The sequence below is a fragment of the Vicugna pacos genome, chromosome 9 (genome assembly GCF_048564905.1).
Source record: "Vicugna pacos chromosome 9, VicPac4, whole genome shotgun sequence".
NCBI lineage: Eukaryota > Metazoa > Chordata > Mammalia > Artiodactyla > Camelidae > Vicugna > Vicugna pacos.
In genome coordinates, this window is record NC_132995.1 from 3016465 (window position 1) to 3043800 (window position 27336).

Below are 27336 nucleotides of genomic sequence, written 5' to 3' on the forward strand. Positions count from 1 at the left end.
AGTAGGCCGTATGCGCGGCGTACTTGGTCTGGGAAAAAATAGGACAAAGGTTGCACCTGACTGTGTGGGTCGCTTCTGTTGTTCTGCCCCAGTGCAGGTGCTTCCTGGCCTGATTTGCTAGCTGCCCACTGAGTCTGCATGATCCGTGCAGTTTGTGGCTTCCTTCATCATTTCTAGGATATTCTAACCCAAGAGGCGTTCAGCTTCTGTGAAGGGCTGGAAAGCTAATACTTTTAGGTTTTGCAGGCTGCACGGTCTTGTCACAACTACTCAGCTCTGCCACCACGGTGCTGAAGCGGCCAAAGGCGGCACGTAAAAGAGCGAGTGGGGCTGTGCTCCAGTGGAACTTCACAAAGACAGGCGTCAGGCCAGATCTGGCCCAGGGGCCGCAGTTGGCCAGCCCCTGGCCTAGACTCTCCTGCTGCTGATGAAGCGCAGATTGGATTATGCCACTGTTTTCTTCAAACTTTCTTCTTCCTCCTTTTCCTCCTGCCCCTCCCCTCCACTCCCCCTCCCTTCTTCTTTTTAATCTCCATAATGATTCTGCTTCGGCCTTCCAGCTGCTTCTCCTATTCCTGTATCTGACATACCCCACTTCTCTCTAGTTTTTTCATTGACGTACAGTCAGTTTACGAAGTTGTGTCAGCTCCTGGCGTCCAGCGTCATGGTTCAGTGACACATCTGCATGCCTATATTCCTTTTCATACTCTTTCCCATTATGGACTACTACAAGATATTGAATACGGTTCCCTGTGCTGGACAGCAGACCCTTGTGTATCTATTTTATATACTGTAGTTGTCTTCACCCTTTCAGTAATTCTGTGTGTACGTGTGTGTGCGATCCACAGCACTGGAGAAAACAGCCTTTCTGTTATGTGTAATCTAGTGCTGTTGGCTCACAGAAAAGGCAGAAAAGCCCCGTCAGCGCTTTCTTTAAAAAATATAACCACCATTTAGTGCTAACGTCTAGGTACTGACACTAGGGAGCGATCTGTGTGACCGTAAGACCGCCTGGAGTGTCCCCGTGCGGGTAGGGACGCGGGACACTGGACGTGATCAAAGCCCCAGCAGTGAAAGCAGCAGCCCGTACTTAGTGATTTAGGTTGAAAGCTTAGACGACACAATTTGTTTTGGATTCAGGATAATGGTTTTTCTCAGTGACATTTTGTCCCCAACAGTTTTCACCTGATAATAAAAAACCTCGACATTTCAAATTTTTAGGTGAGATGAAATGCCTTTTTTTAAAAACACTATTCTTGAATATTTTAGCTGCACGTGATTGAAAGCTGCAGTCATTACCCCTCAGCATCTCGGAGACACGGTCCCCGGGGCGGGGCCTCTGCTGCAGGCGTGGGACTGTCTGCTCTTGGCCCAAGTGCCGTTTCTTTGCAGCCAGGTGCCCATTTCATTTTGGCTGCTGTTGAGATGATCTCTCTGGTTTGTCTTTGAGCCCTGGTGTGTTTAAGCATGGATTTCCTTTTTATTTTCTACTTTTTGCTGTTAGGGATTTAGAATTTTAGGAAAAAAAACTTAAGCCTCTATCTTTTTATACGTTGTCTCCCGTTTTCTGCATCGTCTCATGTTCCGTATCCCCTTCACGCTGTTGCTTCTGTGCTATGTTTTGTGGGTTAAACATCACATTAGTTCTCTTTCAACTAGTGAACTAGGGAATGCCACAAATTAACGCGGAATGATAATTAACTCAAATACGGAGGTAGTGTGGCTTAACTTGGTGGCCCAATGACACCAAGAAGGACCCGATTTCTCTTCCTGCTTTGTGCTGCTATCCTTATCAGACCCTAATGAGGATAAATCTGCTCAAATGTTCAAGGTTGCTGTGGTGTTTGGGGTTACTCAGCCGGTATTGCCTTAAATCAGACTTTTGGAGAGCAGTGTTTCGTGGACTTGGTTAGGCAAGGACTTCAAGGGCATATGTGGTGCAGGAGTTGAGTATGGATGGGGAGCAGTGGTCAGGTTATTAGAGATGAGTGAGTGAAAATCCAGCATCCTGCTTGAGTACAAAGCTCAGGGGGAGGGTCTGTGTTTTCTGAAAGATGCAAACATGGCTGAGGGAGGTCGTGATTGGCAGCGCCTGGGTCAGACCCTCTTGCTGGGTATTTTAAATACATTCTGGTTGACACTTTGTAGCAGTTCATCCCCCCCAAAAGATCATGTTATTATTTTGTCTATTTATAGGGAAGATAACACAGTGAGAGGACTCAATGCCCCTATATTTCATAGACTCTAAGAAGCAGATTCAGACCTGAAAACGAAGTTCCTCCGACTGTAAAGCCTGGGGCTTGTCTTATCGCTTACTCTGTGTCGGAATTTTAAAATCTTAAGGAATTTGGGGTAGAACAGCATAGTTTAGGACACTGTAGGTGGCTCTTGGTGGGGTAATTTTACCGCCCAGGGGAAACGGGGCAATGTTTCAGGTATTTTCATTGTCACAACCAGGGGGCACTCTTGGCATCTAATGTGTAAGACCAGAGATGCTGCTGAACGTCTTACAATGCACAGGACAGTCCTTGCCACAACAGAAAAACAGTCCCATCCAAAATTGCAATCGTGCTGAAACCGAGAAAGTCTCCAGTCCAGCTGTTCATGACTGTAGAATAAGAGTGGTCCTCAGCTGAGCCTGCCTTGGCCCCCAGTCTGGAAGAGCTTGGAGACCTTTTATAGATTGTGGCGTAATACACATAACATCAGTTTTACCATTTTAGTCATTTACAAATACACAGTTCTGTAGCAAGCAGTATATTCCCAACATTGTGCAGCCACCGACACTGCCTACTTCCAGAGCTTTTTCATCTCCCCAGAAGGAAATCCTGTACCGAGTAATCTACTTGCTGTTTCTCTGGATGTGACTAAATTCTGGGTTTTTCTGGTCACAACTGGTTGTGCTCGTAGCTTCTGGGGGCGAGACCAGGGGTGCTGCTCTGCACCCTACGATTGCACACAGCCACCCCGCAACGAAGAATCGTCCTGTCCTGAGGTTGAAAACCCCGCTGCCGATGGAGAGCACGTTACGTCTCCAGGATATTGTGCCCTTCTGCGGGCCCCCCGCTGGGTAAAAGAAAGATCAGAGAGGTAGTTTATTTTTCTTGTCTCTTCCTTTGAGAGAGAGAAGGTGTTAAAAACCTCAGCCTTATGGTGTCAGGTGGGCGTCACTCCCTGCACTTGGTGCCTCTTCCTGCCTGGCCTCCCAGCATCAGTCCCTTCATAGCTCGCTCTCCGGGGCCAAAGGGCCTGAATGGCTGCAGAATTGTGTTTCCCACTCTCACCATCCTGCAGAGCCTTGGCAAGTCCCAGAGAGAAGGTGGGGGCCATCTCTGCCTAGAAGTGGAGGTAAACTCTTGCCTTTGGGTTGATCTCATGAGGGCTCCTTTCCAGGGCTGTGTGTATGAGCCAGAAGATCCAGGCACGGGACAGTGAGTCCTTCCCCCGAGCTCACAGTTACTGAATTTGCCTCTCATTTTGCACATGGTGGTTGTGGAAGACATATTTGGGGTCATAAAGTCACTTCCATAAAAGTCTCAGTAGGAGGGATAGAGCAGAGAGCTGAATCCAGGGAGACTGAGGGCTTAACCCTTCTTCCCAGAAATACTTGCCAGACCTTCTTTTTCAGCCATCCCGATTCCATGATTCCAAGCAAGAGGTCTGTGATCACCAAGTGCCTGGGTCACAGAAGTGGAACATTCCATCATAGGAGTCAGAAGCAGGACACCCCATTGTGGTCCACGAGGGGAACCTCAGCGTGCAGAGCGCAGGTACAGGGCACATCTAAGAGATGGGTCCGCCTAGATCATGGAAATACCATTCTTTCTGTGGAGGCAGAGAGTGACCCAATGGAGCAGTCAATGATGGGTGACTGAAAGTCACAGGGACACTTTGGTCAGGGCTGGACTGGAATCTGTTGTCTCCAGCAGATCCTCTGCCCAGCATCCCATCCTAAATCTCAGTCCGTTTGGGTCTCACTCAGACTCTCATTCAGACCTTGCCCAGCTCCCATTCTGGGGCCCAGCAGTTCTCACGTGGGGGTGATCCTTCTCTCTCCTCGCCCCCCACGTCAAGAGACATTTTTGGTTGTCTCAGCTGGGAGGGGGGTGCTACTGGTGTCTGGTGGGTGGAGTCCAGAGATGGTGCTAAGCAACCTACAATGCACAGTGGAGTGCCCCACCCCCATGTGACAAATGATTATCTGGCCCCAAATATCAACAATGCCAAGGCTGAGAAACCCGGCTTAGATGATTCTCTGCCTGCAAATAATAACCACCTCTGACCACTCAATGTAGGGGGAAGGCAGGGTTACAAGTCTAGGGCAGCTCTCCAAATGCAGCTTACGGTAAGACGCCCCTGTTCTTAGACAACTGGCAATAGGTTCCGTGTCAATGAGCAGAGATGAAGAAGAAGCTGGAGAAGAGACACTGACTGAGATATTTCACAAAGAAAAAATTTAAACAGAAAGCCCTCTCTTTGGCCCTGCTGACCTCTCCGCTCACCCTTCAGCTGGGTTTCTCCTTGCTCGCTCTGCCCCAGCTGCGCTTGGTGTCGCCACCTCCCAAGTGCAGCCTGCCCTGGGTCCCGCTCTTGCTGTCCTCTCTTTCTGCCTGGTGAGGGTGTACTTGGGGGCATCGCAACATTTCACGTGGTCACCACTTTTCAGCACAGTCAGCAGGTCCTCACCCAGCTGACAACCAAGTCTCATGGAGGTTCCTCCCCATCACACTGAGGTGGGAAGCCCCATAAAAAACACTGGCAGGACGCCCAGTCAGGGCCACCACTCTCCTGCCAGCATCATTCAGTTCCCTGGCGCAGCAGCTTTATCTCACTTTTTGCCTCTGAAAGGGCTTACTTCTAGGAAAGTGGAACTTACCCCTAAAATTCTATTGGTTCCCTGAGCTCACTCCTGATTGGTTCTTTCTTTCACTCCTGATTGGTCTATTTCCCTCACTCCTGATTGGTCCATTTGTAGTACTTCATTTGCATGGAGCTCACTCCTGATTGGTTATTTCTCTCCCTCCTGATTGGAGGGAGAAAGCTTGTTCCTAATTAGTCAACTTTTGTTATACCTTACTTGCGTATGATGTTGCAAAGTGTAAACTGGCAGCCTATAAAAACCTGTGTAAACCTACAGACGGGCTCCAGAGTTTGGAGTGTTAACTCCTCTGGGCCCGCTGGCATAATAATCCGGAGTTTTCCAACTTTCCGAGTGCTGCTTGGTCTCACGCCTGGATGCAGGTTGCTGTCACAGCTGGGCTGTAACACTTGAGCCCTAACAGGCTTTTCTACAACAACACCTTCGTCCATCACCCTATTTATATCCTTCTAAGCCAGTGGTTCTTAATTGGATGATTCTTAACTTTGTCCCCAGGGGGACATTTGATAATGTCCAGAGATGTTTTTGGTTGTCACGTGTAGGGTGGGTGGGTGCTCCAGGCAGCTAGTGTGTAGATGGCAGAGATGTTACTCAGCGGCACACGGTGCAGGACAGTGTCTGCTGTGGACTGAACTGTGTCCCCCTCAAATGCACATGTTGACTCCCTAACCCCCAATGTGACTATGTTTAGGAGACAGGGTTTTTAGGGGATAAGGAAGATTAAATGGTGGTCGCCATAATGGTGGTCTCCTAGTTGGGTAGGACTGGTGGCCCTGTAAGAGGAGGAAGCCGGGGCTCTGTCTCTCCAAGTTCATGCACTGAGGAGACGTTGTCTGCAAGTCAGGAGGAGTACTGCTACCAGGAACTGAACTGGCTGGCACCGCGGCTTTCCAGACCTAGAACTGTGAGAAAATTAATTTCTGTCGTTAGTCCACCCGGTCTGTGGTGTTTTGTTACGGCAGCCCAAGCTGAATAAGGCAGTCCCCCACGATGCAGGATTACCTGGCCCCAAGTGACAGTAGTGGTGAGGCTGAGAAGCCCTGTTGAGTTTGAAGAGTCTCAGATGTGCGTGTGTAAGTCTGAGCTGTAGGTGGGGTGACTGACTCACCCTGCTTTTTTATATGAGCCATTCTATTACCTGACAGTCGACATAACAATTACATTAAGTTAATTTGCAGAGTGAACAACTAACTGCTACAATATAAACATATAGTGTATATGTATGTGTGTGTGGTACATACATAAAGATAAAATGAAATAGCTAATCTAAAGAAAAAGTTTAGCAGGAAAGATGAGGACACTGTGTGTTGTGGTTTTGAGGCCTTTTAAATGGAATATAGGAACAAAAGTATTTACCAAATCAAACATACTTCAATAAAAAATAAATTTAAAAAGTATTTACCTATGACTACACATAGATCAAAATGTTGCGAGTTACAGCTAGTATCATATATCGGAGGAACATGTGACACGAATACAACTAAAGCAATTGTATACATAATACAGTAAATGTTCCCAAAATTTATAATTATTTAAAAGTATTTTTATGAAAGACCTTTACCTGATTGGAATTTCAAAGGAGACATGAGGACACTTGTTAGGAGAAATAATAAATACACACGTCTCTACCCATGAACATATGAATGATAAACTCTGCTATTACTTTCTGGTTTGTGGGACACATTTTTTCCAGCAGTGACCAGCACAAGCATAGGTATAGAGACAGGAGCCCTGTAACCAGGGCTGGAATTTTTTTCAAGTTAGAGGAACCACTTTGGTGGTAGGAAGGTGATGAGTCCAGGCTGGTTGGAAAAAGCTGATAAATAATCTAAAGTCCCAGGGAAAAAACTTAGGGCAAATTTGGGCACCCATCTGAGGTCAACCCAGACTTGTGTCCAGAGAAAGGTGGGTCTACCATAGATTCTTAAAGGTCTGGCGCTGGAACGCTTGAGAGCTTGGTGGTGCAGGGGCGGTCAGAAGTGAGTAGGGAGAGATTTCAGAGAAGGCCAGCGAAGTGACTGTTTCAAAAGGAAGTGGTCGTCTACAAGTGAGAGAGAAACAGAGACAAGATGCAGGCTGAGAAGTGTCCACTGGTTCCAGGAAACTCACCGTTTGTCACAAAAACAGCCTCAGGGGAAATCTGGGGTGAGAAACCAGTTTCCAGTGGTTGAAGAATGAGCAAGGAGGGGCGAAGCAAAGACTGTCAGCGCGGGTAAGATCTCAGGGCAGTTGGTCCCCATATCCGTGGACCAGTGAGAGTGGGAGGGGACGGACATCCTTCCACATAACTGTATCCACGTTCTGAACCTTTGGCTCCTATTCCTAACTCAGAGTTGGAAGACTTTGCTACTAATGGTGGTGGTGGAACATGAATAAATCTCTAGGATGACACCGTGGACTCATGTATCACTAAGAAGCTGTTGTTCCCTCCTCTTGGCAAATGGAAGGTGAAAACAGAGGAGTCATATCTTGCCTCAGGAACACAGCTTTCAATGGAGATTGAATTTGGTCCTTTCCCGCTACCTCCTGATTCTGCGGTGCATCTGTTGTATGAAATGGAATGAAGGAAACAGATGGGGAAGGCAGACTGCGAGTCCGGCCTTATTGTTGTAATGGGAATATGGGAACTTGAGGGTAAACACAGAAGGAAGAGACGCTGGGCTGATGTAGGGAGGAGATGCTATCTCAGCCTTCAAACCTCAGCTTTCCTAATACCCAAGAGACCAGGATACTGTAGCGTCAACCTGCAGAAACAGATTTCCAGGCACTTTGAGAAAGGGAGGTGGGCTAGACCAGCGATGAGTGTGCCTGATTTAAAAATTACATATATGTATATAATTCAGCCACGAGAAAGAAGGAGATCTTGTCGTTTATGACAGCAAGGATGGACCTTGAGAGCACTGTGCTAAGTCAGAGAAAGACAATTACTGTATAATACCACTTATGTGGAGTCTAAAGAAGGCCAGACTCATAGAAGCAGAGAGTAGAATGATGGTTACTAAGGGCTGGGGTGTGGGGGAAATGGGAAGGTGATGTTTAAGGATATAAACTTGCAAGCAGTAGACAAGTGAGTCCTGGAGATCTGGTGCACAGCATAGTGATTGGAGACAACAGTATTGTATGACAGTCATCAAACTTGCCAAGAGACTAGATCTTAACTATTCCAACCACAAAAAAGAAATGGTAATTATGCGATGTGATGGGGCTGTTAGCCAACACTACAACGGCAATCATTTTACAATAGAAAAGTGGATCAAATCAACACACTGTACACCTTAAGCCTACACGATGTCCTATGTTGGTTGTATTTCAGTTTAGGAAAGCTCTTCTCAGTCTGAGATGACAGGTGCCCTCTTATGTCTCCAATGCTGCCGCAAACGTAGCCTCTTCTTACCGCACCTATCGTGGTTCATCTACACCATCAACACCAGTGGGTGAGAATGAGGGGGGAAGAGGTCCCCTTTATCCACCCAGTTGACCAATTTAGAGTTCTTGTTGATCCTACCACCTGCTTACCCATCATTTATAAACAATAAAATGAAGTATGGCTCCTGTGCCTAAAATATGTCAAAGTGTCCACCTTCTCTGAGTTGTTCTCAGCTGACATCTAGAATAATGTAGGAGGCTCCTGGCCGGTCTCACTGGAGATGTTCTTTCTCATTTTTCAGTTGAGATGAGCTTAGCAAAAGAAGAATACAAAGGAATTTTCTAATTGGAACAATGAGTGTCTACAAGAAACTGTAGCAATTAGCTTACTCAATGGTAAGGTATTAAAAATATTCCCCATAATATTGGTACTAAGAAAAGGACACCTGCTATCATTACTCATGTCCATTAATGCACTGGAGGTTCTAGCCAGGTAATAAGACAGTAAAAAAAAAAAAGGAATCAGTTTTGGAAAAAAACTCTAAAAATGTTTGAATCTAAAACTGTCAAAATTAAGATGTGAACTTTGCAAGACACATTCAGCATACAAAAATATTTTATTCTCACAGTACCAGCAACCCACAACAGCAATAAAATTATTCAAAGAATGACACCATTTACAAACTAAAAGTCATGCAAGTAGGAATCCATCTGGAGGTGATGTAACTGGTGGGTATATCTTGTGGGAGTTAACGAAAGTATGCACATTCTCTACGCAGAAGACTACAAGATACTCTTTAGAGAAAGTACTGAGATGAAGTTTAGTGGTGAAATATACCACATTTATGGTTGGAAACTTCCGGGGATGGAAAATTGAGATGATGGTTCTCCCTAAATTGATCTGTAGCTTCAGTACAATCTCTTGTGAAAGTCAGGAGCGTGCTTTGTGAAAACTGACATCCTAAAGTTAATACTGAAAGTCAAAGCGTGCAGAATAATCAAGGCAATCTTGAAAAATAAGAACGAAGCTGGAAAATATATGTTACCAAGCCTCGAGACCGTGGTGTAGTCATCACTCATAGCTGGACCCCCAACTGGGTTACCTGTATCAGTTATGGGACCCCTCTCCTCTGGGTTGTCAACCACAGAAATAGGTAAGTCATTCTCAACTCTTCTACCCAACCCCCCATGCTTTTGTTTTCTTCTGCATGTTTCCTTATTCTCACTGCAACCAGAAGGGTCTTTATACAGTGCACAGGCATCGTAACACATCCTTGATCAAAATGTTTAATGAGCTCCCTTTGCCTTAAGGATAAAATGTGTGTTTATTTACGTGGCTTCGATGGCCACGCTTGATCTGTCTCCTGCATTTCCCCAGCATCACCCAGAGCCTCTCTCTCTCTCTTTCAGGATCAAAGCTCCCATTATACTGCATGTTTTCACCCCCTATCTTGCACCTGAGCCTTTGTATAAACTGGTGCAGACACCCGCCATCATCTCCTTTCCTCACCTCTGCACCCTCCTCAGTTTCTCTATTTGACGGAATCTTGCACAGGAAGAAGCTCCAAGGGCATCTTTTATTTACGCTGTCACAGGACTTTTCCCCTTTTATTTTCTCACTTCTTTAAGATCTCTACTCCTGGGCAATAAATTCTGTTACGGCGGGGACGATCTTGCCTCGGTGTGTTACACCTTCCCCAGTGCCTGACACAGAGAAGGCTCTTGTACCAGAGACTAGAATTGCTTATTACAACTCTTATATCACTGTTCACTTCATTGCTAATGGGAACAGCTTGCCATAGAGCCACTTGGAATAAAGGCTCCATTTCTCAACCTTCCTTGCATCTAGGTGGGGCAAGCTATTAAGTTCTGTCCATTGGGAAATACATGGAAGTGTTTTTTGAGTGTTTCCAATAAATCTTCATAAGAAACAATTGGCCCTTATTTTACACCTCCCCCCCACCCGCTTCCTCCGCCCCTCCCTCTCACTCACTACTCACAGTAGTGAATTATAGAAAAATATAATTCAACATTAACTAGAAAGTCTTGGACCTTAGAGCACGTCGTAAATGAAGAACAGGAAGAAGGAAATTCAGCAGTGGGGCACTGGTAATAATTGGTGAGATTTTCCATTGCCTGTAGGACCAGGAATAATGATGGTTACCATGCACTGAGTGACTTACGTATGTCAGAGCTTATGCTGGCTTCTGGTTATTCTTGATCTCATTAAATCTTCATGTCACCCCTTTGAGGTTGGAGTTAATATCCTCTGCTATTTAAGAGAAAACTCAGATTCATAGAATGAGTTTGACCTGTTTGAGGTATTGGAATGTTGAGGAGAGGTGGTGACCCACATAATGGGCATATTGATGGACTGATCAAGTAGAAACTCAAAGAAAGGAAAGGGTTTGTGGTGCCCAGCCAACATTTCAAGGGCCATACTCAGGAGTCTCACGTTCCAAGCACTACTCCAGCCCTGTAAATATCCATTTATCCAACATATATTTCCTGAGAACTCTCTCAGTAGTGGGAACTATGAACACAGCCGTTAAATCTGACATAAATTTAATTCACGTGAGTTCACAGTAGATACAGGAAAATAGATATGAATGTAGTATTAGGGTTCAAGTGCTGTCAGAGAGAAATTCAAGGTGCTTTGGGAGCATAAGAGCAGTGTCTTCAGTCAAGCCGGAGGGTTTGGGAGACTTTCTTGGAGGAGATAATATTTACTAAGAGACCCAAGGAACAAGGCAAGGTGTGGATGAAGAGGTGAGGAAGATGAGACCCTTCAGGCGCACGGGACAGAGGGAAGGAGGGCGTGGCTGAAATCCAGCCAGGACACGTCTCATGGCCGTGCGGTTTGATTGCATCTGTTGCCTGGTCCCTGCCTCTCTGGCTCCCGTTCCATTTGATAAATGCCTATTCTGTACTGGTTGTTAAATATTTTGAATCACATCTGCTGAGAAAGCAAAGAAGAAACGGATAAAGACAAAAGTCGGAAGGAAGTGATTCCCGTGGCCATGCTGTTAAGGTGTTTTCGGGGAAGACCAGAGCGGTTAACGTCTGGCTTGCAGGGAGCCCGCGCGGTAATACGGAGAGCCCAGAAGAGACAAGGGGGTTTGTCTGCAGAGGAAACTGAGCATCTTCGTACCCACTCCTGCCGAACTCCGTGCAGTTCTGCCTCGGTTTTCTGCGACGACCCCTCCTCCGCTGGGCTCCCACAGCCCACATTCAGGGTAGGCTGTCGGCTTTGCCTGCGGCCACTACATCTCTTGGCTGTTTCTCCAGGGGTCTCTGTGCTCTGAACCTTCTCCGGCATTCCCGACTTGAAACCCTGTTGGCTCTCTTCTGAGACTTCTTCCTGTGAAGCCAGTCTTCAGCCAGGAGCCACACGAGGGCCACCAGGACCAGGAAAGCTAGGCCAATCCGAAGGAGATTCTGGGCAGTGTGATCCCAGAGGGCGAGATCTGGGGTCAGAAGAACAGGCGATCACTCACGGGAACCTACTGAGGCCCTTTGCCACATCTGTCTCCTTCCTCCTTGCCAGATCTTCCTTCCTCTGGCGCCTGCAGCCCCAGCTGCCAGCTTACCTTTCTCGAATGGTGTCTCTGTGGTTAACAGATAGGAGTCCCAGGGGTCTGCAGATGATAAGGAAAGTGAGGACGTGAGGAAAAGAGGTGATGGTGGCCTCCTCCGTCCTACCCTTGGATATAATCTACCCTGTGGCTTTTCTAGGTCTCCACCCCACACTCCAGGCCCTAGTGGCTTCATCTGACACACAGAATGGAGAAGTCAAAAGACAGATACGTCAGGGGAGTAATTCAGCTCCGGGACTATTACGAATGTGTCCTCAGTTTCCTCATTAGGTCAGTCACTGCCCCGTCTTCCTCCTCACAATCAGTCTCACCATTCAGTCTCGCCAGGCTTCTTCGCGGTCCCAAATGAGTGCCCCCCACCCCCCGGCCCGCGCACACCCCGCTGTCCCCTCTCTGGCGGCGTTTCCAGCCCCGCCGGCCTGCTCGCCGCCCACCCTGCCCGTCTTCCTGCCAGGGGGGGGCACGAGCGCGGGCCACTCCCTCTCTCTGGAGCCTTCTTTCTGCGGATAGCCACAGGACCAGCGCCCTCAGCTCTTTCAGCTGTTTGACGCCTCCTTCTCTGCGAGGCGAATTCGGACCACCGTGTTTGCTGCGGCGCCCCCCCCCCCCCGTCTCAGCACCGCCCTTCCCTCCCGTGTGCTGCTCTGGCGGCGGGTGTCTCCTGGCGCTGACCCGCGGTCTGTCCTCTGCTAGAACACAAGGGCCACACGAGCAAGGGCATTTGTCTGGCTGACAGACAGACTGAAGCTCGCAGCACACGCTCGGCACTCGGGACACTTGGCATGAAAACCACGGTGTCTCGTGTCAGTGGGCGGCTTTGATTCCGTCCCCAAGTTTAGAAGGAGCTGTGACTCACCAGGAGAAGACGTGTGCTCTGTGCGTGCAGCGCTGGTATCCCCGACATCGCCTGGCAATGGAGACAAGGGGAAAAGAGTCAAGGGGCTTGGGCTTCCTCTGGTCTTGCCGCCTAGCCTCTACACACTGCGCGCCCGCCTCCCTCCTGCCATCTCTCTGGTCTCCTCGTGAGCTGTCAGCTGGGCTTCGGGGAAACTGATGTGGACAAGGGCGTTGGTGAGAGGTCCCTTCTCTGCATCTCCCCACCTGCACCCTCACTGCCTTCCTCGTCACTGTTTGGGGTTCGCTTAGGGATCCAGAAAGGACGTGGGGGGGGATTCCTCACCTCTGACCAGGAGCTCCACAGGCTCACTGGGGAAGGACCACGCGTAGTTATTATAGGAGCCAAAACATCTGTACGTCCCTCTGTGGGCTGCGCTCACCGGGCCCACAGGGAACTCAGCCCGGATATTCCCGTATCTGCTCTGTGGGCGCCTGGGTGTTCCCTCCTTGAGCAGAAAGAACGTGTTTGTCGCTGTTGCCAGATGGCAGTAGAAGGTCACGTTCTCTCCCGAGGCCACCTCAGGCCTGGGCTGGACTGAGAGGGTGGGCGTGTCATACATTCCTGTGAGAGAAGGGGGCTGGTGGGCAAAGGGCATCTTTCTCCAGCCTCCTGTATCTCCCATCCCCCTGTCCTTGGGACCAGGATGGCAGGATGTCGCTGCCCAGAATCTCCACCTCTTCTTCTGTTTCCTAGATCTGCCTCGGTCACGGACACACCCTTCCCGGTCACTCCCTTCCAGACTGAGACAGTTACCCCCCTAGCTTCCAGGAGTGTTAATATGACTCTCTCCCTGGGGACTGCCCCACATCAGTGGTCCTCAGATTTGGTCCCTGAGACCAGCAATGTCAGCATCGTCTGGAAGGTTGTTAGGAAATGCAGATTCCTAGGGTCCGTCTCAGACCCACTGCGTCAGAAGCTCAGGGCAAGGGCAGCTGTCTGTGTTTTAAAACATTATTATTTTTTAAAATTATAGTAGAATGTACACAAACTTATCATAACTATTTTTAATTATAGAGTTCAGTGGTATAAGGTCCACCACACTGTTGTACAGCTGTCATCACCATTAATCTCCAGGACCTCTTTCATCTTGCAGAACTGAAACTCGGTCCCCATCAAACACTGACTGTTCGTTACCCTTCCCCCAGCCCCTGGCAACCACCGTCCTACTTTCTGTCTCTGAATTTGACCAAGTGCCCCGTATAAGTGGATCATGCAGTACTGATCCTTCTATGAGTGGACATTTCACCCCGTGTCATGTCCTCGAAGTTCATCCATGCTGAGCTGTGTGTCAGAATTTCCTCCCTATTTAAGGCCGAATAATACTCAGCTGTATGGATGGACCACATTTTCTTCATCTGTCCGTTCACTGCAGACACAGGTGGTTTTCACCTTTCGGCTATTATGAATAGTGCGTCCATGAACACGAGTTTATGGAAGTAACTGTGATTCTGATGTTTCCTTAAGTTTGAGAGCCGCACCCCCCAGCTATGGAGCCATCTGACCAAGATTACCCGGCCTCGCGATCGCTTCACCCCCATTCACCTCGTTTTTTTCCCGTAGCATCTTTTATCCTCACGTGCTATATAATTGATTGCAATTGTTTGACTTCGACTCATGGTCTGTCTTCTGCTAGAATACACGTGCCACAAACTCAAGGATATTTGTCTGGAACCGCCCCCGCCCCAGGAGTGGTTCTCATGCAACCCCTGGTGGATGCCGGGGTGTGCAGAGCCCCAGCCTCATTTCGAGACCACTCTGAAGGGCCACCCCAGTCCAGAGTTCCACGTTTGCCTGGCTGGGGTCCCCGCTGAAACTGCATCACAGTCCAACTCTGCCTTCGGCCCAGCCGCTTTCCCTCCCTCACCCCAGGCGGTGTGTTTGAGAAGACGCCACAGTAATCCCCCTTGTGCACAGATACCCATCTCAGACTCTCTTTTCTGAAGAACCCAAGACAAGTCTGCTCCTGGGACATAGAGGAGACACCTCTAAAGATAACCCCTTGTAGGAAATAATCAACCCCTTCACGTCACCCCCAAGACAAGGGCCAGTATCTGAGTGAGGCCTGGGAGAGACTGAAGCGGGTGGGCAAGTGAACTCTCTCCAGGATTCTGGCTGAGGAGCAGAGTGGGACAGTTACCTGTTACCACCAGATCCAGGGGGTCACTGGGCTCTGACCAGAGCTCCCCACTTCGGTAGGAGCACCTGTATATCCCCGCGGTGTGTGAGGTCATGGCCGGGATGGGGAACTTGACTTTGTTCGTCATTCTCGATGGCTTTGGTCTCTCTAAGGCAGAAAAGCCTCCCTCAAAATACAGCTGGTATTCAATGGCCCCGTGGGCTCCCTGACACCAGATGATCACCGGTTGTCCCTTCGGAACCATGAAACTGGGTTTGGCCCAGATGACAGGTTTCGAGAGAGTCTCTGGAAGAGAATCAGAAGCTGGAGTTCCTGATGAAGCCCCTGGCCACCCCACTGCCCGCCCAGCTGCTGGCATCCAGCCCTCCTAGCAAGCCAGAGCCCCTGCCCTCCCCCCCGGTTGCTCCAGGGCGACCCTTAGTCTGGACCCAGACTCTGCGGCTTTGAAGGGAGGACTCACGCTTCTGCGTGCCGATCCTCTGGCTCAGAAACAGCCCTGGAAAACAGGAATAATGAGACCTGCTGCCCTACCCGCACATGACCCCTGAACTGCATTTCTCTCCCATGTAAGAACTCACCAAGAAAGAGCAGGGCAGCGAACGCAGGAGGCATGGCTGAGGCTCTGCTGGGCTGATGTGGCGCAGCTGGGTGGAGACCGAGCCCAGCGGCCAGGGAGACGCACAGGATGTGGTTGGTGAAGCCCAGCATCAGTCAGCGTGGGACTTTCACACTGACCTTTTTCACGAGAAGATTCGAATGTCTCCCTCCACCTCTGGCCATCGGGTGTGAGGACAGATGCATGGTGCCCATGACACCTATGACTGTACCTGTGCTTTCTAACCAGAATCTCTGACAATTTTCTGCCCCACCTGAAACTCATTTCTGGGTCAGCTTCTAAATTGTGAAATATGGACATTATGCCCAGGGAAGACATAGGGCAGGGTATAGAGTAAAAACCTTAGAATCATAAAAATGTGTGTTTAACCTTGGCTCCCCTGCGTGCAGCATGCGTATGCTTGGGTGTTAATTCATCTCAGAACGGAATGGTAACACTATCTTCTTTAAAGGTTTCTTATAGTAGTTCAATAAAATGCTATTTTTAAGCAAAAATATGTTCTGTTTCTTACATAACAACATTCCTTTAGTCTGTCATAAAGCAGAAATTAAATATTAATATATTAAATACTTTAATATATTTTAAACTCAAAATGTTTCCATTGTTCTTTTTTTAAAGGCTCAAAACACTTTTTAAAATTAATTATTTAATTGAAGTATAGTTGATTTATAATAGTGTATTAGTTTCAGGTGTGCAGCATTGTGTTTCAGTAATTTTGCAGATTATACTCCACTATAAATTATCACAAGATAATGGCCGTAATTCCCTGTGCTATATAGTATATTCTTATCGCTTACCTATTTTATATATACTAGTTTGTAAGTGTTAATCCCAGACCCCTAATTTACTCCTACCCCCTTCCCTCTTCCATTTGGTAACCACAAGTTTGTTTTCTATGCTTGCGAGTCTGTTTCTGTTTTGCACATGCACTCATTTATTTCACTTTTTAGAGTCCACATTTACATGATATCAGACAGTATTTATCTTTCTCGTTCTGTCTTATTTCACTACGCATCATATCTAGGTCCATCCATGTTGCTACAAATGGCAGAATTTCATTCTTTTTGATGGCTGAGTAGTATTCCATTGGCTGTATATACACCACATCTTCTTAATCCAATCTTCTGCTGATAGGCTCCTGAGTTGCTTCTATGTCCTGGTTATTGTAAACAGTGGTGCTATGAACATTGGGGTGCATGTATCTTTCTGAATTAGTGTTTTCATTTTTTCCATATCTATACCAAGGAGTGGAGTTGCTGGATCATATGGTAGTTTTATTTTTAGTTTTCTGAGGAACCTCCATGGTGGCTGCAGCAATTTATATGCCCACCAACAGTGCAGGAAGGTTCCCTTTTCTCCACACCCACTCCAGCAATTGTTATTTGTAGACTGTTTGATGATAGCCATTCTGACAGGTGATACCTCACTGTGGTTTTGATTTGCATTTCTCTAATAGAGATGTTGAGCATCTTTTCATGTGCTTGTTAGCCATCTATACAAATGTCTGTGCAGTTCTTCTGCCCATTCTTTGATTGGATTGTTTTCTTTTTTTGATATTCAGTCGTATGAACTGTTTATATATTTTAAATATTAAGCCCTCGTCAGCAAGTCACATCATTTGCAAATATTCTCTCCCACTCTGAAGGCTGTCTTTTCATTTTGTCTATTGTTTCTATTACTGTGCAAAAGGTTTTGAGTTTAATTAGGTCCCATTTGTTTATTTTTGTTTTTCTTTCTTTTGCCTTAGGAGACGGATAAAAAAATATTGCTACAATTTATGTCAAAGAGTGTTCTGCCCGTGTTCTCTTCTAGGAGTTTTATGGTTTCCAGTCTTACATTTAGGCCTTTAAACCATTTTGAGTTTATTTTTCTATATGATGTGAGGGAATGTTCTAAATCATTGCTTTACCTGCGGCTATCCAGTTTTCCCAGCACCACCTGTTACAGAGAATGTCTTTTCTTCATTGTTCTGGTTTTGGTATCAGCATGATGCTGGCATCGTAGAAAGAGTCTGGAAGCAGTCATTCCTCTGCAATTTTTTGCAATTCTTTGAAAAGGATAGGTGTTAACTCTTCTCTAAATGTTTGGTAGAATTTTCCTGTGAAGCCGTCTGGTCCTGGACTTTTGTTTGTTGGGAATTTTTTTAAATTACTGACTCAATTTAATTACTGAAAGCTGGTCTGTTTATATTTTCTATTTCTTCTTAGTTCAACCTTGAAGATTGTACTTTTCTAGGAATTTGTCCACTTTTTTCTAGGTTGTTCATGTGATTGGTGTGTGATTTGTGCACAGGAGTCTCTTACGATCCTTTGTGGTGTTGCTTGTAACTTCTTTTTCGTTTCTGAAATCACTTATTTGGGCTTGATGTCTCTGGTTTCTCACGTACTCTCCTGAACCTATTTAATCCAGCCCCAGTTCTCACCTTAAGCTCACACCTGTATTCCGAGGACTATCCCCATACACAGACAATGAGCCCTGTTGGAGAGGATGGATTTCAAGTCGTCATTCAACCACTTAAAGAGTAAGTGACACTGAGGGTGTTACTCATAATTTAATCATTTTGATACTTGAAAAAAAGCCAACTTCATTGAGATATAATTTACGTGTTATACAGCTTACCCATTTAAAGTGTATAACTCAATAGGTTTTTAAAATTTTATTTTACTGAGTTATAGTTTCCAATGTTGTGTCAATTTCCAGTGTAGAGCACAATTTTTCAGTTATACATGAATATACTTACATTCATTGTCGCATTCTTTTTCACTGTGAGCTACCACAAGATCTTTCCCTGTGCTATACAGTATAAACTTGTTTATCTATTCTATATATACCTGTCAGTATCTACAAATTTCGAACTCCCAGTCTGTCCCTTCCCATCCTCCTCTCCCCTGGCAACCACAAGTTTATATTCTATGTCTATGAGTCTGTTTTTGTTTTATATTTAAGTTCATTTGCCTTCTTCTTCTTCTTCTCTTTTTTTTTTAGATTCCACATATGAGCGATCTTATATGGTATTTTTCTTTCTCTTTCTGGCTTACTTCACTTAGAATGACATTCTCCAGGGACATCCGTGTTGCTGCAAGTGGCATTATGTTGTCATTTTTATGGCTGAGTAGTATTCTATTGTATAAATATACCATAGCTTCTTTATCCAGTCATCTGTCAATGGACATTTAGGCTGTTTCCATGTCTTGACTATTGTAAATAGTGCTGCTATGAACATTGGGGTGCAGGTGTCATCCTGAAGTAGGGTTCCTTCTGGATATATGCCCAGGCTTGGGATTCCTGGGTCATATGGTAAATCTATTCCTAGTCTTTTGTGTAACTCAATAGTTTTTAATTATATTCACAGAGTTGCTCAACCATCACCACAATCTAATCTCAGAGTTTTTTTTTTAGATGTATTTTTATTGAAGTAAGTCAGTTTACAATGTTGTGTCAATTTCTGGTGTATAGCACAATGCTTCAGTCACATAGGAACATACATACATTCTCATATTTGTTCTCATATTCTTCTTCACCATAAGTTACTACAAGATATTGAATATGGTTCCCTGTGCTATACAGCAGAAACTTATTGTTAATCTATTTTATATATACTAGTTAGTATCAGCAAATCCTGAACTCCTAATTTATCCCTTCCCACCCCCTTCACTCCCTGGTAACCATAAGTTTGTTTTCTATGTCTGTGAGTCTGTTTCTGTTTTGTAAATAAATTCGTCTTTTTTTTTAGATTCCACATATAATATGTGATATTATGTGGTATTTTTCTTTCTCTTTCTGTCTTACTTCGCTTAGAATGACATTCTGCAGGTCCATCCATGTTGCTGCAAATGGCATTATTTTATTATTTTCAATGGCTGAGTAGTATTCCACTGTATAAATATACTACAGCTTCTTTATCCCAGTCATCTGTCGATGGACATTTGGGTTGTTTCCATGTCTTGGCTATTGTAAATAGTGCTGCTATGAACACTGGGGTGCAGGTGTCTTTGAATTAAGCTTCCCTGTAATTTCAGAGCTTTTTAATCACCTCCCCCCAAAAACTCAGTACCCATTAGCACTTACTGCCCATTACCCCCCCACTTTTCCAGCTTTGGGCAACCTCTAATCTACTTTGTGTTCCTATGGGCCGCAAAGAACTTTTTAAAAATTGTGATAAAATATACATAACAGAAAATTTACCATTTTAACCATATTTAAAATTTTTTTATTACAGTAAAAAAAACCCCACATGTGTGAAACTTACTGTCTTTACCATTTTTATGTGTACACCTCAGTAATTGAAAGTACATTTACATTGTTGTGAGGCAAATTTCTAGAACTTTTTCATCTTGCAAAACTGAAATTCGATCTCCCCAAAAGGGAGTTGTTGTTTAACGAGCATAGTTTCATTTTAACCATTTTTAAGTGTACAGTTCAGTGGCATTAGGGACATGTACATCATCATGCAGCCATCACCACCATCCATCTGCAGAACTTTTTCGTCTTCCCAAACTGAAACTCTGTACCTTACATTTGTATCATTATCCAACTCATATCATTTCTGAGCCTCTGTTTGCTCATGTGACATGTGGGTTGATTAAAATAAAATTCACAGGGCTACACTATGCTCATGTAAATAAATGGCCAGCACACTGACTAACGTAGACCTGAAGGTCATAGATTATAAGCCACCACACTACTTGCCCATAAGCCAAACCTTATACTTAACCTAAATCAATCTGCTATATGAACTGTCAAAGGCTGATGCACTCACTGGCCAGACGCGGTGTCGCTGAGCAGAGCCGACTGATGACCCTACACGGGGATTTGGGGTGATGCGGGTGTTCAGGGGTCTTGTGGTTTGACGTCGTCCGGAAAAGCGTGCTTACTTGAGGGAGGCCGTTTGATTGGCTGTCACTCACAGGTGTGTTCCCTGGAGTGAGCCTGTTTCTGACATTTAGAGCCAAGGTGCTGTCTGATTGGTTGGCTCTGCAAGGCATTTTCACTGAGGTGAGTGGTGGCTGGTGATGGGTTAAAAGCCAGTTCTGCTGGTTGCTTGTCTTCCCGGCTAGAGGAGAGTACATTCCTGGGAGCGCAGAACCTTTTTATGCTCAGAACCCCTTTTCCAAACAAGGTCCTACCACAGACAAAACCATGTGTGTGAGGCTAATCTTATCCCTCTCTTGGAATCAAACCCCACTGCATTGCTCTGGTCCAAATCTTGGCTCTGATGTAAAGTCTCTCATCAGCCCTCCTCTGAAACGGAGGCACTTCCCTGTGGTTTTGTCTGGCTCCATCATTAACATTCCCTTTGTCAACATAATTTAAATACGTATTTCCAGCGCTTTATGTTTTCTTGTGATGAATATTACAAAAAGATGAACCAACAGACTAAGTAGCTTAAAGTGCTGCGAAAATCCAAAGGGGAAGATTTTCCCACTGTTTTCACAAGTCTGTTTACTTTTCATTGGAGGCACGAGACATTCTGAAGTGGGTCAGCTTCATAAAAACAAGAAAGTCTTCTTGACAGCGGACAAAGCATGTGTCAACACACAAATGTTAGTGTCGGGAAAACTAGACGCAGACTTACGTCACAGAACGTATGGTATGCTGAGTGGACAGTGTTCATAATTAATGACTATGGCATTTATAATTGATGGAATTCTAAGTGTTAAGGTCTTCTATAGGAGGACATAATGGTATTTGGTTTTGTTAATAAATTCAAGACAAAGTGAATCGATAAGGCAGAACTTCTATAAAGGAAAGGTGAAAAGCAGTTGTCAAGGAGAACTGAAAATGCTTTGCATTATTTTTTATCACAGGAAATGAGTGAAGCCAAGATTATACTGAGAATTTTATCACTGATGTCTAGAAAGGCGGGCTGCAAATAAGTCAGAACATATAAGAAAATATCGTCTGATTGGTCTGAAAAGGGACCGAACTTGTCAGTGCCTCTTTCTCCCTCGTGTTCTCCACGCAGCTCCGTGGGACGCCGCGGGCGCTGACTCGTTCCTGCTCCAGTGCCTGGTGTCTGCCTGCTGACTCAGGAGTCAATCCAGAGGTTCATTCTGCCTGACATTTCTGTTCACTCCAGCTCAGTTCAGGCCGATCTTTCTGGTCTTCCTTGTGTGGAACCTGATGGCTGCGCCAATGTTCAGCCAGTATGGCCAGGAGAGCCGCTAGGACCAGCCCCGCCACACCCATCCGGATCAAATTCCCTGTCATGTAATCGTGGTTCCTCGTATCTAGAGACATAATTCAGAGGAGATGAATGATCCTGGTCACGTTCCATTCCATCCCCACCCAAGAGCCCTGGAAAGGGAGCTCATTTCCCTGTTTGTGGCTTTACTGGGACCCTCCCCTCAGTGAGCGCGTGCATCTGTGAGGCCACACTTCATCTCAAGCCCGGGTCCGAGGGTGGGGATCTGTGGTTCCCAGGGGAATCTTAGGTGGTCATAGGGAAGCTGTGTTTGCTTTCCATTCCTCCAGACATGAGGGTTTCACTGACTGTCTAATCATATCCCTGCAACATCTTCATAAATCCAGAGCCCGAAAGTCTCTCCTCTACTCTTCTTCACCCCACATGACAATTTGTGTTCCTTTCTCATACAAGACAGAGGGTACAGGATGGTTGGTGTCTGGGAAGCGGATGGGAGAAACATTTCAGAGAAACTTAGGTAAAATTTATCTCCACTATTGTGTGACCATCTAGACATTTCTCTTCTCTGAACCTTTAAAAGTGTCTTCATTTGTTTTATGGGCTTCATGGTTCTATGCTCCTTTCAGGAATGTAATAGCACACTGTGAAGTTACAAAGCCCAGAAATCCTAGTAAATCTCTCCTGTTAAAACACAGAAATCAATCCCAGATACAAATTTGGAACTCCAAAGTAATTCCTAAATAAAAATGCAAACGATTTCAATTTTGGCAAGATAATACAGGAGCGGATTACCTTGGCACTGGGCTAGCAGGCGATTTCTAAAACAAGACACAACGACTATCTACCCTAAAGGAAAGGACTACTGAATTCACCCATCCTCCGTGGATTCCCAGTTGCACCATTAACTGGGAAGGCCATTTAGCCCACACGATCTTGCAGTGCCATGACTCGTGTTCCCTTAGCTTGTAGAATGACTGGACAAGGCAGACGTGAGAGACAAATGTGGTCGCCCCGCTCAGTAGCCAGCAGTTGCCTCCCCTGCTGTAACTCCTGTCCTCTGGGCAGAGTGATGTATGCCAACCACATAAAAATGAGGCTCTTGATGGAGTTTTCTAGCGTCGTCCCCGTGAGCCATGAGTTACCAGTCAACCACTCAGAGTGGATTCTAGAATTGTAGGTCAGTGTAAGGATTCCCAGCTGCAACTAAGCACTTGAGAAGGGAGGCGGGTTACTGTAAGGTCGTGTCTGGTACCTACTGTCTCAACAATGCCCTTTAATGTGTGTGTGAACGTGGCCTCTCTGTTCTCAACAGGCCTCGTGTTTTCAAAGGACACTGTGTGGGGAACTCTAGGAGAGGATGTGAGTGTCAGACATAACGTGAGTGAGAACTGCTTCTTCTCTCATCATGGTCCTCCCAGTAACCACTCTCTGCTGCCCCACTGTTCATTCTCAGAGCATATCTTTGTAGTCCTGCCTGATGTCAGCCTGGTGGACAGCCAGGGAGAGCCCAGAGGAGGCGGACATAGGGCTGGGCTGGGGTGCCCTTACCTGTGACCACAAGCTGCAGGGCATCACTGGGGGCTGACCACACATAAGGGCTGCCACTGTTCCAGCCGTAGCATGTGTAGTTCCCTGAGAAGCTGGAGTTCACAGGGCCCAGAATGAAGTCACCCTGGTGTCCCGCATTTTGGTGCTGTGACAGAGTGGCGCCCCCCTCCTTGCTCAGTGAAAATCTATCAAACGGGATGTGTGCTGAACTGCACCGGAGGGAAATCTTCTCCCCCGGCGTCACCACAAGGCTCTGATTTGTCGTGAGGAAGGGTTTGTCATACAAGCCTAAAGAGAAGAGAGTAGAAGTAACTGTGAGCAAGGTCTGTTTTCATCCTTTATCCCTGTCCCTCCTGTTGGATCCGCACTAAGAGAAGATGCTGACATTCCCTGCTGCACAGCCATGGGAGCTGGGAATACCCCATTTCACTACCGCAGGCCTGTACTCTGTCCCAAATCATTGCAGACGTGGCTGAGCAGACAAGCAGCCTGTGGGGCTGGGAGGAGACGCCATCCTCAGGAGACAGCAGTCTAGCAGTCAGAAGCGCCGCACAGTTCTGCTCCCCACTGCAACGTGTGAGCTTCTCCCCACACCACCTAGCACTTCTGAGACACCCGGTGGGCACCCCGCAATTCAAACCAATTCTGACACGGTCTCCCTGGTGTTAAAATCAGATGGCTCAGGCTGGGGGCTCCGTCCTGCAAGGCCCGCCCCCACCTCACTTCAGCTGCCAGTCGAAACTCCAGGTGGTCACCTGTGCTTCTGGCTGAAAGGCTATAAACCAGAAGATTCCAGAAACCAGTTCTTGGGTTCAATTAATTTGCTAGAGTGGCTTACAGAACTCAGGAAACCAGTTTATTTACTAGATTCCTGGTTTATTATGAAAGCATGTACCAGGAGCAGCCAGATGGAAGAGATGCATAGGGCTTCATTACATAGGCGGGGCCGATTAAATCATTGGCCATTGGCAGTTGATTCCACCTCCAGCCTCTCTCCCCTCCCTGGAGGCCAGGCGGGGGTGGGGTGGAGGGTGGGGCTGAAAGTTCCAACCCTCCAATTAATTGGTTGTTTCCCTTGGCTACCAGACCCTATCCTTAGCTGCTTTCCAAAACTCACCGCATTAACATAAAGTCACGTGTGGTTGAAAGGGGTTTCTTATGAATACTGAGACGCATCTATCACTCTGGTCACTTGGGAAATTCCAGGGGAAATTGCCAGGAACAGGACAAAGACCAGGTAGCACCAGGTTACAAGCCGTATGCTGGTAAAGGGGGATGGTATCCAGATGGTTTGAGGGGCTATGTCAGGGGCTGAAGGAATCGACCTTGTGTAAATAGGATAGTTAGAAGGACCTGGGAATTTGGGGTGCAAACTTCTAGACACAGGGTTAGGCCCTGGCGAGGACAGAGGACAGAGCTTAGAACTGAGGGCTGGACCCATGCAGCAGGAAACCGGGGGAGACTGGGTGCTGGGCATACAGGAACTCTCCGTCACAGCTTCTCAGTTTCTCTGTAAATCTGAAACTGTCCTAAAAATCGCATCTCTGAAGAAATGAGAAAGGAAAAACACCCCAGGGCCACAGGGACCCTGGGTGCCTCCACACCTGTCACCACCAGCTCCAGGGCTTCGCTGTGCTCTGACCAGCGGAGCTGCTTCCTGTACTGGCACCGATAACGCCCCGCGGAGTTTACACCCACGTGGTTAATGGTGAACTCAGCCTCCTTCTGAAATCCCAGCTTCTTCTCCACCACTTTGTACGTGGCGTTTCCCAGGAGCTCCAGTTGGTACAGGTAAGACTCAGGAGTTCCACAGCACAGGATTTTCACAGACTCATTCCGGGCAACCAGGAAGCCAGGCGTGGCAGATATGGTGGGAATGGGAAGGTCGCCTGGAAGGAAGCAGAGCCCAGACTTGGGTGGCCTGCCGTGGAGAAACCAGATTTTTCTTTCTCTGTGGGCGAAACAAATAACGTGGGAAGGACTTACAGTTCCCTCCTTAAAATTTTTTTTGGGTATTTTCTAATTGTAAATGGTAAAATAAGATGTGTTATATTAATGTAAAATTTACCATTTAAACCATTTTTAAGTGTACGGCTCAGCGGCATCAATTACATTCACCATATTGTGCAACCATCACCACCGTCTATATTCAGGACTTTTCCATGATTCCAAACAAAATCCCTGTAACCGTTAAGCAGTAACTCCCCACCCCCTTTTTGCTCAGCCCCTGGTCACCTCTGACCTAAGCAGACGTGGTTAATGCCTTTAAGGGAAGAATGGTGTGAAAATGTCAGTTATTAATTTTAAAAATACAGAAGTGTGTGGCCGTTGGTCATGATCTATGGCCTGCAGTTACTGAGGTGTAGGACTTGGGGATCTGACGGCAGACAGGAGGGCTCAGCTGACACGCGAGGATTAGTAAGAGCCGCCTGGGTGGCGTGGATGGGAAGGTTTGGCGTATTGCAGGTACGAGGGGCCGAGGGAGATGGCCCTGGGTTAACACCGTGCAGTGAGTAAAAGAGAAACTAAATTCAGGTCGGCATGGGTGAAGGTCAGAGACTCAGAGAGAGGAGGAGGAGACGTGCGGACGAGCAACCACAAGCCCGGTGGGCAGGGCTTGAGGGACCTGGGGAAGCCCGGGGGCTTATCTGAAGACAGACTTCTGAGGTGGTTTTAGAGGGAGGTAAATATGTTTGTATTTTAGACACAAATAATCCAAGCTACGGTCTTTAGAAGGAAGTGGAAGAAACAAGACAAGGGTGGGCATGGGGTTACACCCGTTCGGAGGCCAAGGTAGGTGGGGTGATGGAATGTGCTGGGGTAGCTTAGCACTGCTCAGTGCTTAGGACTCCGGGAGCGCGGAGGAGTACACAGATGCTGCAGGAGGGCTGGACCAAGGCAGTGTCCCTTTAAATGAAGCAACGTGGATGGACTGGGGAGAACTGGTTGTGAAAACAAGTTCATTCGATACAGGAAGGATGTTAGGCAATCAGCTGTGGCTCCTGACTTCCTTATCCCTACAGTTGTGAGCATTCACAGTAAAATACACGTCTTTGCTGGACAATCGGCCTAACAGAGGCAAAGACGAATTCCAGGTCTGAGCATGATGAGTCAGAGGGATCAGGGATCTGAAGATGCCAAAGTGAAGGTGAAGTCGTTCAAAGGGAGCACAGCAGAGACAACCAGAATGGGGAATAAAGTGGGAATTCCTTTCGGCTTTAGACAATCTCTCCAGCCCTTCTAACCCAGAGACGCCCTGAGGGTGAAGGGGGCGTGGAGGAGATTTAGGGGAATGCTTACCATCCTGTGCCTGAATCTTCTGGCCCAGATAAAGCACTGGAAGAGAGACATTCAGGAAAAATCAACCCTCCAAATTCCAATCGTTATTGTAAATCACCCAACATAGTGACATACAGGCGTCATGTTTTTTCTTCTACAGAAAACACCGCCTTGAGGCTCATCTTGTAGTTGTATCTGCTAGGTTCCAGCCCCTGAGGCTCTCAGCTGTAGGAACTCTGGATCTCTAGACAGCGTGGCTTGGGCTGAATGAGCCCCACGAGGTCAACTTGGCAGCTTGACCACTGAGCCTTACAAGCTAGCACGGACTTGGACAGACAGATTCTGGGCAAAGAGTTACAGATTCCTGGGCAGAGACCACCTCTCCGCTAGGGCGATCAAAGTCTTCTTGGCAGCTGAATTCTCATGTTAAGAGAGATCTTGACTGTTTTGGGATTCCCCCGCCTTTCCTTCTGACCCACTCCATGTCAGGACTCACCAAGGCAGAAGAGGGCGGTGTCTCTGGGGGCCATGATTCTGACACGGCCAGCCTCAGCCCGGTTAGACTCTTGGTGCATGTTAGCCGATGACAGATTCTCACAAGACGGTAAGATCCAGAGGAAGTGTGAGATCAAGGCTCCTCGTCAGAGAATTTCTGCATCTATTGCTCCACAGGAATGGTTCCTTCCCAAATACTTAGTCCTGGGGAGCTCTTGGGTGGAGCCTAAGAGGGGGCTAGTCTTCCTGACTGTCTCAGATGAGTATTTTCCTCAACCAGTGTCTAATGGGGCTCACATCCTTCTTCAGATAAGACTGCACACCCAAATGGAGGGGCTTGGGACAGAATATAAGTTGGGTGCCACACAGAGATCTTT

The 27336-nt window shown here is 46.8% G+C and overlaps 2 protein-coding genes across 2 annotated transcripts in view; one reads left to right on the forward strand and one right to left on the reverse strand.

Annotated features, from left to right (window-relative positions):
• The window catches only part of LOC140698327 (uncharacterized), an 86785-nt gene that overhangs the window by 13177 nt on the left and 46272 nt on the right, over positions 1–27336 (forward strand). The window lies entirely within an intron of this gene.
• On the reverse strand, positions 10885–26994 carry NCR1 (natural cytotoxicity triggering receptor 1). The gene is made up of 12 exons (XM_031681611.2): positions 26961–26994; positions 26486–26521; positions 24790–25074; positions 23186–23473; positions 21555–21722; positions 15455–15520; positions 15337–15372; positions 14877–15161; positions 13022–13300; positions 12698–12748; positions 11836–11883; positions 10885–11712 (listed from the first exon to the last, which is right to left on the reverse strand). Exons 1-12 carry the CDS (start codon positions 26992–26994, stop codon positions 11477–11479), a joined length of 1812 nt encoding a protein of 603 aa, XP_031537471.2. The 3' UTR covers positions 10885–11476.

Coding starts and splice junctions, on each gene's coding strand:
- NCR1 (XM_031681611.2), bottom strand. CDS start 26,994: ATGGCCCCCAGAGACACCGCCCTCTTCTGCCTTG. Junction 15,162..15,336: donor GAGGATCGGCACGCAGAAGC/GTGAGTCCTCCC, acceptor ATTCTCTTCCAG/AGACTCTCTCGAAACCTGTC. Junction 11,884..12,697: donor AGAGCACACGTCTTCTCCTG/GTGAGTCACAGC, acceptor TATCATCTGCAG/ACCCCTGGGACTCCTATCTG.